This window comes from Cornus florida, unplaced genomic scaffold (genome assembly GCF_030987335.1).
Source record: "Cornus florida cultivar Cherokee Brave unplaced genomic scaffold, ASM3098733v1 CherokeeBrave_3.0.0_Hap2_Chr03, whole genome shotgun sequence".
Lineage (NCBI taxonomy): Eukaryota > Viridiplantae > Streptophyta > Magnoliopsida > Cornales > Cornaceae > Cornus > Cornus florida.
In genome coordinates this window covers 35,479,057-35,492,051 of record NW_026775573.1, presented here as the reverse complement: position 1 = coordinate 35,492,051, position 12,995 = coordinate 35,479,057, and the positions used below count along the sequence as shown (strand labels likewise).

The 12,995-nt window shown below is 33.5% G+C and overlaps 1 protein-coding gene across 1 annotated transcript; it reads left to right on the top strand.

The window, feature by feature from the left end:
- Nucleotides 1-2,212: 2,212 nt before the first annotated feature.
- LOC132301436 (uncharacterized) lies at nt 2,213-5,829 on the top strand. The gene is made up of 3 exons (XM_059798685.1): nt 2,213-2,242; nt 4,181-4,306; nt 5,185-5,829. Exons 1-3 carry the CDS (start codon nt 2,213-2,215, stop codon nt 5,692-5,694), a joined length of 666 nt encoding a protein of 221 aa, XP_059654668.1. The 3' UTR covers nt 5,695-5,829.
- The last annotated feature ends 7,166 nt before the right edge of the window (nt 5,830-12,995 follow it).

The following is a 12,995-nucleotide window of genomic DNA, read 5'->3' as shown; positions in this document are numbered from 1 at the left end:
TTGCCCCTTTACAAACTATTATAGTATGTTTAGTTGGAGGGAATGGTCGAGGGGATGGATGAAATCAGAGTGAGAAGCTTATTTTCGTATTTAATTACAGGGAAGGGAAAGGGAGGGCAGGGATGAAGCAAGAGTGATAAAGTATCCCTCCATCTTTTGTATCTTTTTCTATTAGCTCATAAAAGGGGGAAGAAATGAGAAAAAAATTGATAACAACCTACAAATTTGTAATTTTTATTTTTAATGTTCTTAAATTTTGAAAATAAATATTTACTTTTGTTAAAGCATAAAATTAGGGTATATTAGTAAAACGACTATAAATACTATCTTTTTTTTCCTTCTAACCAAATAAATATCCTATCTAACATTTCTAATATCTATTCCATTCAACTAAACAAAAAATAAAAAAACATGTTTCATTCCTTAGTATGCCTTATCCATCCCTCTAACCAAATGTCTCTCATTATATCTTTAATTTCTCATGTCCGAAAATGATATATATTATTTATTTGTTCAAATTCAAAATTTTCCAAACGTGCAAATAAAATCTTATTTTAATTACAATTCAATTATTTTTCTAATTTTAATTTCAATTCCAAATTATGTCATAATGTAAACAATCATTAATTGCAAAATTATGTCATAATTTTAATTTGATTGAACGTTGACCTATCCCCTTAATTTGTAATTTGATGTCTATAATTTTCATTGAGATGCCAGCAGCTCCGCACAATTCAAATGTCAATATGTTCATCTAAAAGACAAATGTGTCCCCCCTTTCTTCTTTCTCACGTAAATTTTTATTTGAATAATTACTCTAAAATGCAAGAGAAGAATTGGAAGACAGATGGGGGTGGCCCTGCAACGATGGTTATAATGGTGGGTTTTATTACGTCAGCCATAAATGAAAAAAAAAAATGAATATAATAACAACAATGACAATATCGTAAAATTACAACAAACATTCCGAGCATTAGTATTCATAAAATTAACAAGTAGTGCTGGTAATTTTTAAAAAAAGTTTTCATCATTATTATTAGCTCAAACTAATAAAATAAAAATTTCCGGATAATTTATTCTTGAGAAATGTTAATGGTGCTTGAGGAGCTCTCCCTTCTTACATTAGATTGTTTAAAGGGTAAATTACATTGATAGATCATTCAACTTGTTGCAACTGAAAAGTGAAAAATCAATAATACTCTTATATTATAATAAGAGATTATTTTGCATTTAATACAAGAGAAAGAGAAAAATTATTATTTTATAAAATTTGGTCAAAAGTCACAAAAAAAAAAAAAAAAAAAAAAAAAGAAAAAGGGTTAGGGGTGTCATTGAACATAGCTCGGTAGAAGTGAGTCTTGGAAGTTGATATTGAGTGAGTCCAGGATACAACCTATCTTAAAGTCAACAACATTTACCGTTCTAATTCTTTTAAAACAAATTTTTTATATGAGTATGACCAATTTCATTGGGAGAAATAATTAGTATATGATTTCGGACCATATAGCCTTGGTCAGTTGCATCCAACTCGCCCGTATCTTTTTGATTCCAGTAACGTAGTTCTCTCTCTCTCTCTCTCTTGTATAATTCTTTTCACAGTTATAAACTCTTCATATTTAATTATTAATTAAGATAATTTTTAGTTCTCACTCTCTCTTGTATAATTCTTTTAACAGTTATAAACTCTTCATATTTAATCATTAATTAAGATAATTTTTTTAAAAATTTAAATAAATTATTTAATACATTTTAAAATTCATTGGTTAAATTGGAGTGCTCATTATGACAGAGTTCTCGTGCTACGTTTGGTGTGCATGAATGGAATGGAATGCAAGTGAGAATGAAATGAGAATGGGAAGGGAATGAAATGATCATTCTCATTCTATTGTTTGGTTGTAAATATGAAATTTGTAGGAATGAAATGATAATAACCATTCTAGTGTTTGGTTAGACCAATTTAAAATTTAGAATGAAATAAATTTTTAATTGAATTCTTCAAAATATCCCTATTAATAACAAATAAACTAAATTAAATTAACGATAGTGGTGGTGGTAGAAGGAGGCGGCGGCGGCGGTGGTGAAAGGTGATGGCGGTGACGGTGGCGGTGGTGATAGAAGGTGGTAGAAGGCGATGGCGGTGGTAGAAAGCGATGGCGACGGCGTTGGTGGTTGTGGAAGGCGGTGGCGGTGGTAATAGTGGTGAAAGGCGGCAATGGCGGTGGTGGAAGGCGACGGTGGTGGTGTAAGGCTGTGGCGGTAACGGTGGTGGAACGTGGTGGTGGTAGTGAAAGGCGATAGCGGTGGTGGTGGTGACAGTGGTGAAAGGCGATGGCGGTGGTGGTGAAAGGTGGTGGCAGCGGTGAAAGGCGATGGCGGTGGCGGTGGCGGTATCGGTGGTGGAAGGCGGCGGTGGCGGTGGCGGTGGCGGTATCGGTGGTGGTGGAAGATAGTGGTGGTGGAAGGCAGTGATAGTGGTGGTGGTGGTGAAAGACGGAGATGATTGTGGTGGAAGGTAATGGTGGTTTTTGGACTTGGAATATGAGGGTGTTTTGGGAAATCAATTTTTTAAAATAAATTACTTGGGAATGGAATGGCCATTCCATAGGTTTAGTTGTGAAATGGATTTTCATTCCAATGGAATGGTCATTCCCACTTTAAGTTACATACCAAACAAATGAATGGTTGGAATGTGCATTCCATTCCATTCTATTCATGCATACCAAACGTAGCATCAGTTCTTATGAGTCCATTATTATTATTTTTTATTAAGTTTTATCTCATTGGACTAAAACAAAAGCAGGGATTAAAAAATATGTAATGAGTATTCGTATCGGAAATCAAGGATCCCGATACCGAGTTTCCCCAGTATACCGGTGGGATTGAAAATTTAATAGCGAACCGGTTGATTTGCGATAAACTGGCTGATTCGCCCCTTTTTTTAAGAATCAGACTAATACTCCATGAAAATCAGTTGTTTTTTTCTTGAATGGAGGACTTCAGTTTTTTTGGGGGGAAATTTTTCGCATGCGGGAAGATGGGACAAGGAAAAACGAATTGAAACAAAGGGAAGAACAAGAAAAAACCAATAGAAAGAAAATTTATGCTTTCGTGTAGAGAGAGAGAGAGAGAGAGAGAGGGGAAGGAAGGGGAGGAAAGAAAAGAAAAGAAATTAAAATTTCTAATAGGATAAGAGGATGAAAAAAATAGAACTTTGAGAAAAATTCATTTTTATAATTTTGAATCAAAGTTCATAAGATGATTTGCTTCATTTCAAGTTGGAAGTAAAAAGGATCCTAATTTTATTTATTTAAATATATTTACACAATATACTTAAAATTTTACAAAAACAAATATATTACTAAGCATTTTTAATATCGACACTAACTCGGAATTCATTAATATTAATTATGCTACATTATCACCAAAATTTATGAAAATTTTATATTTATCAATCTATGGTTTAAAAAGTCTATGTATCGGGACATTATGGTTACTATGGTGCACGTTTAAAAAAAATTATGCGTTAACCAATGTCGTGTAACACTAATATTTGTCCAAATTCATAAATCTATGACCGCGATCTATATTAGTAAAATAAAGATTATTTGTTCCATATTGAATCTAAATAAAAAAAATAATTGAATGTAAGTAGGCATGAGTGAGTATGCAGTCAACAAGTATTTACTATTTAGGTATAATCGACTAACTATCATTAATTATTCACTCTTCTAAAAACCTATAGGGACGTTTTGGTAATAAAGCAGAACTGGCCGTCCAATAGTATTACCGAGCAGGCATTAAATGCCGCCATTTCCTTAATTCCTTTCCTCTCCGGTCCCACTCGTTGTCATTTAAACCACCCTCGTAAATATCCATAATTATATACATACAAATCTTATATAGTCGTATATACAAAAATCCAATACCTATGATAGTATTAATTTAGAATTTTAGATATAATTTTCTCTACTACGGAGTATAATTATCACACATACCGGATTCATTTATTTATTCACATCGCTCTATTTATAGCGAACGCATGGAACCCCCTTCTTCCACTCCCTCTGTTCCTCAAGATTTTTGAGTCCTCTCCATCTCTTTCTCTCTCTCTCTGTGCATATATATATATATGTGTGTGTGTGTGAGCTCTCTGGTTGGGACGATGGAGGAGGATGAGTAGGTGAAGGAATCGAGGGTTTTGGTCACGCGAGACCTGCTGGGTGGGTGTGGTTGTGCTCTTGAATCCAAGGAATTGGACCTCGACTTGCAAGTCCCAGTTGGCTGGGAAAAGCGTCTAGACTTGAAGGTATTATTACTCTTTCCTGCGATTCTCTTTTGCTTGCTCTGCTTTCATTTTCTTACCAACCAAACAGACGATATATAACTAGGGTTCTCTCTTTTTGTTTGCTTTCCCCCCTCCTTTTACGGGATTCTGTAATGGAACAGTGTAAATGATAGATTGAATCTCTTTTATCTTCATTTGTTGCATTTGCATTTATATTGATTAGTAGTTCAATTGCGTTAATTGATTCTCTGTTTCTAACAAAACATTATGGAGAAACTCTAAAAAGTTGTCTATATCATAATGAACCCTCTTTGAGTTATTGAAGCTCTCTCCTTATGTGTGTAATATCTAACAACTCATTCTCAATTGGTACTAGCAGGTTCTAAATTACTCCTTTTGATAAACTTTTCTACTTCTTTTTAAAATTTATTCATCATATATATATTTGAGACTAATAATTTTTACTTGGGTAAAGAATCAATTGGGTGTTTTTTTCATATAAAATAGGAAAATATTTGATCACTAGTTCGTGTATTGAAGTAATAGCTTGATCCTATGCATTTTTTACAGCACTACTTTTGATTATATTCTTAGATAAAAACTAAAATCTCATATGAAGATAACAATCTTCTTGTTAGATTGTTACAATTATGGATTATCCCTTTTGAATTCTCTCTGTCTGATTCTTCTCAAGAACAAAAATCAAATTTATTTATTTATTTTATATTGGTTCTGGAACAATGAATGCTTTGGTGTATAAAACTAATACCAGAATTTTGTACCTACTCATTCTCTATGTGGACACAAAGAAATACATGTATATATATCTATCCGTTGCATTTTGAAATTGCATTCTCTAATTGTAATTTTTGTCTTTTTATTTTTATTTTTAATTACAGTCTGGAAAAGTATATCTTCAGAAATGCAACTCCACAAGTACATCTTCTTCATCATCAGACCATAAGCGTTTAACCGATGAAACAGTTCCAAAGCTTCAAGATCTAAACTCTCCTCCATCACTAAAACGACCATTAAACCTCTTTGACAACAGTGGTTTATACCTAAAGCTTGTTCCATCGTTGACATCTTCATCTACCTACAGAAGTGTATGCACTCTAGACAAAGTAAAATCAGCACTTGAGAGAGCAGAGAATGAAACTATCAAGAAAAGATCATTATCAATGTCAAAATCATCATCGTTGTCTTCGAATTCTTCATCGTCATCAATCAGAGAAATCGAAATGGATCACGAGGAGAAATCATCCTCATCATTTGCAGCAGGCTGCCCCAGTTGCCTTCTTTATGTGCTGATATCCAAAAGCAACCCTAAATGCCCTCGATGCAATGTGATTGTTCCCTCTCCAGTTGCTATGAAGAAACCTCGGATTCATCTTAACATATCCATATAAGATGTTGAGGAGATTTATTTATGGCTAAATTACTTGATTTTTTATTTTTGTGAATAATAGAAGATAGTTTGTAAGTTGACATCCAGTAGAACTAATACTGATATTTATTGTTTATAAATATTGAATTACTCTTAACTCCCATGCATGGTTACGTACTTGTTGTTGCGGCATGTTTGGTTAATGGGAAGCACATCCTAGGAATTTGTTTTTTTCAACTTGGAATACGGCCTTGCGCTTAGTTCTCTGGCATGTTTTTGACCTTAGATTCCGCTTTCCTTTGAATGATGTAGCATGATAGCGAATGAATTCTGAACCTGATTTGGGCATAAGCCGCGTAAGGACATGGAAGCTCTGGTTTTGGTTTGATCAAAATGATGGCATGAGATGCATTCATTGAACCTGGACCTGAATTTGGATACTGTAATCTTCAATGTTCAGGTATGAGTCGACACAAGCAAGAATTTAGGCTTACATTGGATTTCTCTTTGCATTATAAACAAATATACATAAAGCATTCCTTTCATGATAATTAAGTTCAATGGCTAAAATGTAAGACTTGAAAGTTTTTCATACAGAACTTACAGAACTCTGATTAAGAACCATACATAAATTTCAGGCAGCGAGTATTCATGCAATTTGATTGTTTACCATCTGGATGCATAATAATCACATTATATGGTTAGATCACGTGCTACTCTAGTTTTTGTGCTTCTCTAAGGGCATTTTATGGGATATAAAATATAGAAGGAAATGTAGTTGTCTGCTATAAATGTCTGAAAACAGCTATCAACCTAAGCACCATTGAAGGATGTGTTTTATGGTTACTTCCTTAAGCTAATTATGGCATTTTCTATAGCATTTTATTTACACACCTAACAAATAATAAATGAGAATTATATCTTTTACAATCTTCACCTACCATCTCAGAAGGGTTTAATGTTATTTTCTCAACCAATATCCTATGAATAAATTCAAAACAATTACTAGATCATATTCTGTCTGTATACTGAGAAAGTCTTGCAGAAATTCATAAATTCTAATTGAATACTCACTGGCTGCCTTTTATAAATGGCTATTGATATATATTTTTTTAAAGTCAAATATGAATTGAATTAGCAGAAAACAATTTCTAATTCAATATTGCAAACAATTGGCTTTACTAATTGATCTAGAAAAATGCTATTTCCACAGCCATAGCGACCACAGACCCCTTTCTTTGACATAGAAAATGGAACCCACATATAATGTGAGAATGAGCTGTGGATGCAGCCTTGTTTAGACTTTGGAAATAGTAATATTCTTTATTTAGTAAAAAATTTAGGAAATTATGTAAATTAAGAAAGTCTGATTGGATAACATATATCTGAAAGTTGGCAGCTTTTTAAAATTGTGTCAAATTAAGATAAGTTTGGCCTTAGGCTGGGGAAATATGTTTCCCATATTTGTCTAATTGCTTCTACTGCAAATTTGGCACTTTCTGCATGGTGGTAAGTTGGTAACTCTTTCATACACATAGAAAATGGTATCCACATATAAGGTGAGAATGAGCTGTGAATAAAATGATTAATGAGCATGCTTGAATTGGAGGACAAAGTAGAGATGGCAAAGCTAACTGAAATATGAGTAATCGTACTATCGAGGTCTTGATTTCCAACTTCGAACTTGATGTCACTCATGAAGCCATGAAAGTACCACTAAGCCATGTCCAGATGTTATCTGGCTACAGGACTTTCTGACTTGGTATTAAATCATTTACCTAATTAATTTAGTTGGAGTTGGTAGTTTGGTGAATTAAACTCAAAACCTATAATGTGTTAGCAGGTGGTTAGGGTAGGGATTACTTTAGCTATTCTAGTGTTTAAGGCAGCAGGTATCCAACCCAGATCTTCATCAAGATGCTGAGGAGTTGCATAAGTTACCTCTTTTCAACTAAGAGGACATGTTTTATGGTTTCCTGATTGCTGCTGAGCTTTGTAATGTGGAGTCATCTCTATTGTCTGCAACACACATTTATTGTTTAGGACAAACTTGGTGTGATTAGCCACAGCAGCTCAAGAGGACTAGTCATTTGAGCCACATACTTGTCACTCCTTAAAACTTACTAGCTTAATTAGTGAAATATGCTTAGGAACTTTGAACCTGGTTTGTTAATGAGGAGAGAAGAGAAAAGAAAGGGAGGGATAGTGATTTTCATGTTTGGTTTTTTAATGAGGAGAGAAAAGAAAGGATTTGGAGGGATAGCTTATCCCTCCAAATATATTTTTTGCCATCTTTCCAAAAGTGGGAAGATCCATTTGGAGAGAAAGGATAGTGTTACGACAAATGCAGCGAACCAAGCAACAATTACGAAACACGATAGGAAAATAAACACACCACACAAAGAACACAGATTTATACGTTGTTCGGCAAAGCATACGTCCACGGTAGAGATCCGGCGAAAATCTTAACTGTGTGTAAAATTGGAGATTACAAGTTTTAGCCCCTCACTCTCTATTCTACACAAATTTTAGTGTCTCTCTCACCACCCACTTCAAACCCCAAATGTCCTTATATATCGGGCTACAAGAGAGTACTAATTAGGGTCACGACCCATGAGCAAAAATGGGTCAAAATTTTTCCTCGAGGGTCGTCAGGTCACAATGCAACCCAGCACCAAATTTGGGCCACAACATCACAAATAGCAACTTAAGTGACTTCAATAATAACAAAAATAACCTTAACATTTTAATGCAAGCAATTTAAAAGACATTTGGATCCCACCTTAACATTGCGATTATCATAGTAAATTAGTTGAAATAGTTTCTTTTCTTTTCTCTCCTTTTATCTTTTCCAAACAAGAATGCTATGATTTTCTCTCTCTTCCTTCATAATTTATCCAGACATGAATACAGGTTATTGCTATATTTTCTTTTCTTTTTTTTTTTCTCTCATAACTAATCTTTTCTCTTCTTTTTCCTCCTGTTTATCCAATAAGAATGAAGTTCTGGTTGGACATTAGGGATGGTGTGAGGTGTATGTCATGCACCTGAATATTGAGTACATTAATCCTGCCGGCTTTCTCGGTTCAAAACAGTGTAAAGTTTTGTTAGCAATATAATTGTTTGAATCCAAACCCCTTTAATAGCTTATACATTTTGATTTTTTTCAATTATATATAGGCTTCCTGGATAAATTGTATACTTCAAATATTTTTTAAGAAAATAACCTTTTATGGGTTTGTCAAACAGGTCCTGACCATTAATGGAGAACTCATTAATTTTAGAAAGTGACTTGTATCCATGCAGGTTGATTGCTCAGCAAGATCATCCTTTACTCCAAGGACCTCAAGTTGCATAAATTGATCGTTTACCAGTTCTTGTGCTCTCTGCTGACCTTCAGCGAGTTATAAAGGTATTGTCCTTACAAATAAATGGTTGAAAACAGCATCCACCTAAATTTAACAAGAAAGCATTATTTATGCTTGCTTCTTGAAGCTAAGTTTGGCATTTACTAGAGCAATTTATTAATATACCTAACACAAAATAAATGAGAAGCATACATGTTAAAGTGTTTTAAAGTGGCACACCTACCATCTCAATGAGGTGAATGTCAACTTTATTATGTACTAATTACATGTATTTAATTACATTTAAATCTAGTTCACCTATCAATCAATTATATCATCTTTTAAATGTGATTAATTTGTTGCGAAATTGTGGCTGTGTGATTAATAACTAATGATCTAAATCCTTCATGGTTTAACTCTGTTTCTATATCTTTCAATTCAAAGTTGTTCAGATTATGAAATTGATTCATATTTGAATGTTAGTTTCTTAATGTGTGGATTGAGATAACGGCATGGTATGGGGATGATCAAATTAGGTTACAACTAAGATTATAACACATATCCAGTTTCAATTGTTTGGTGGGCATAATGAAGTTAGTTTGACCTTTCTTGGAAGCATCCCCCTTTTGAACTCAAGTACAAGAGTGGGACCCAGTTAAAGTGGGCCCCACCTGAGGGGGTTCACACACACATGCCCCTTTGCGGACTTGAATCTTCGACCTTCTACTTTGGAAGGCAAGGAAGTTTCAGTGATCTACAACCCTTGATTGTCCAAGGGGTTCTATTTAGTGAATTTAGATATATGTTAATTGTTGAATGAGATAATGCTCTGCAATTCCAATTTTAGTATGGTAGATGAGGAGGCCAAGGAGAGACCACATTGCAAGATTAACCAACTTCAAGCTGACATAATTGGGATTATGAGTCATTTATTAGGAGATCACTATGGTAGATACAACAACTATATGCTTATATTTAAAGTTGAGTATGACTTAAAGCAGTCAAGATTTACATGGTATTTAGTGATGACAGTTAAATCTCATTCGTATTTCTGTTGAAAACCCCATTGCAGTACCACTTCTCAGAGAGCTTTCCATATGCAATTTTGACTCCTTCCATGTCTCAATCGGTCAACCGAAATCATTATGAAGGTATTTATACTTGCCTGGACATGGTCATTGAGTTCAGCTAATTAAATATCTTGCATTCATAAATTCAATATACATTCATTGGTGTGTGTATCACACCATGAACCAAAGTTTTCAACTCAGTTCATCAATTTGGGCATAGTCTGATTTGAATAGCTTGTGGTCTGTTCATCTACATTGAGAAAAATAGAACATATATATAGTCGCATCTAGATAGTAAACTGTTCCTATCATATTAATGGATATGACATGTGTAAGTTGTTAGATTGTCAAAAAATGGAAAGGCTCTTGTTTACTAATACAGATTTATCGGCTTCAGATTATGACTTTGATGTATACATGCACACCTCACTCATCATCAGCTTCAAGAACGGTGTCTTAATGGCTGCCTATTTATTGCTAGTTAATTCCTTTTCTTGTCAATGCCATTACCTACTCTTCTGTGGAATATAAATGGCATACTTAATAGTGGAGGTATGGTTGTGTCCTATAAATGATTGAAAAGAGCATTTAACTGAAAAATTGTCAATTGAGATGTTCCATTGTCGCTTCATGGAACTGATTAAGGCATGCAATTAAATGAGTGGTTCATTTATACACCTAACACTCCATGCTTCAAATTAATGTTTTCTGTTCTTCCACCAAGTATAAATGCCTGATGGGAGCAAATTATTTATTTTTCAAACCAAAAAATAAAGATAAGAAAATGAAAGGTGTGAGTTTTCTTATTATTATTTAATTTAAAATTTTTTTTTTTGAAAACATGGGAGCTTTTTAGGGCTCACTCATCCTAATACTACTCTTGTCCAAACACGCTTAATTGCAGAGTTCTGATGAAATTGGGTGCATTAGTGCTGGGATGATTGTACCCAAAGTTTTGAAAGATGATTCTGATATGATAATTATATGAAATTTGTATGATTTGGTTTTGAAAGATGATTCTGATATGATAATTATATGAAATTTATATGATTTTGTTGATGTGAAATTCATTAGCAACCCGATGAAAATTCATCTAGATTAGTTAATACGTACGAGACTTTGTTAACAAGTTGAACTTCTGCATTCCAATTTGTCAAAGGTGGGTTGGGCGACCTTCAATCAAGGACCATGGCGTAAATGGTCAGAAGTTGGACTTTCTCAAAGGAATTAGGAAGGCCCAAATAGAATATGTAGTACTTCTTCATAAATGTGGCACATTTTAAATAATTTCCCATAATATGGGTTTTGGTTTATTCACTATTCTATTTGTAAATTAGCGGGAATATATATATATATATATATATTAAATTCTTAGTAAAAATAGATTTGTGAAAATAATGAGCAATTGAAAGACACGGTATGCTATATTTTGTGGAAATAGGAATGACATGGAAATTTAAGTAGGAGGAGAAAAAACATAAAAATCCAGATTTCGACACTTTGAAATTTATATGCAAGTGCAGTCCGAATAGTTAGATTGTTCCACCCTTGCACCCTCTCCCTCTTCTCTAACCACTAACATTATTGTCCTGAAAAAAAAGTGATATAAAAGTTGTAGTTTGTTTCATTATCAGCCCAACACTTCAACTGAAGTTCTAGGCGAATGTGGCCCAAACACATCAACTGAAGTGCTGGGCGAATGCGGCCCAAACACAATGGGGACTAATTAAAGTGGTAAGAAACTTGGATTACCACCAAACTATTGCCTAGTGATGGAAAAATATTTGACTACTTAGGAAAATAATATATTCCTTCAGTCCCAAAACAAATGCTTACCTTTTCATTTATAGTTGTCCCAAAATAAATATCTCACTTAAAATAGTATGTTTATAAGAGTATCTCCAATGGTAAAATGATAAATTCAAATGCCAAATCTATATTTTGATAGTGCTATAGTGTCAAAATGTTACATTTTAGTAATTATGCTCCAATGATACATTTTATGCAAAATGCTATTTTTTGACACAATCACTATTCTTTTTCAACTACCATTCCCACCATTCATTCCAAGTCAAATTGTAGACATTAGAAGGAAATTAAAATTAAACTTAATTAAAAACAATAAAAAATCTAAAATATCTTGAACCCAAATATATATATATATATGTATAAATTTATATATTTGATTATATTATTATATAATTTTTTTTTCTTTTTCAGAAATTTATATTATATATATATATATATATGTATATTATATATATTTGATTATATTATTATTAAAAATATATATATATTTAGGGCAAATCACTTTAGCCTCCCAAATTGCCATATATAGTTTTAGGGCAAATCATTTCAGCCTCCCCAATCGCCTCCATCTCTATTCTTGTCCTCTACTCTGAAATTGTCCCTCTCTCTCTGCAACTGCAAACTACAAAATCAACAAGAATCAGAAATTCAAAACCATATCTTTCAGTTTCCATCGCCCGCTGTTCCAGTTCGGGTTTGCTGTTCGCAAGCTTCAGCCGCTGTCTCTCAACTCTCAAGTTTGCCCACCTTCTCTCTACAACTAATAACTTGTATGTATGGGTATTGTTTTAATTTTTTTTTCTAAATCAACTAATCAAGGTCTATAATTCTTGTTTTGCAAACTAAATCCTATTTGGTGAAATTTTTTATGATCTCTTTTAAATATATGTATATATAGAATCCAAACGGATCGTTGCCGAGAAAATTGCCGGAATTGGAATAGAGAGATTTTGGCAGAGAGAGAGAGACACACACACACCGCAGGCAACAAAAAAGGCAAATAGCTATTGCTATTTATTTTGTTAGATTTGGCACCAAAAATAGCAAAGGCAAAATTTGACTGGTGATATAGCAGGCCATTGGAGGGTTCAATTTTA

Bases quoted from the DNA above. Each gene is read 5' to 3' on its own strand.
- LOC132301436 (XM_059798685.1), top strand. From the start codon at position 2,213: ATGGCGGTGGTGGAAGGCGACGGTGGTGGT. The intron at 2,243-4,180 runs GTAAGGCTGTGG...GAGGATGAGTAG, and splicing joins TGGAAGGCGACGGTGGTGGT to GTGAAGGAATCGAGGGTTTT. The intron at 4,307-5,184 runs GTATTATTACTC...TTTTAATTACAG, and splicing joins AAAAGCGTCTAGACTTGAAG to TCTGGAAAAGTATATCTTCA.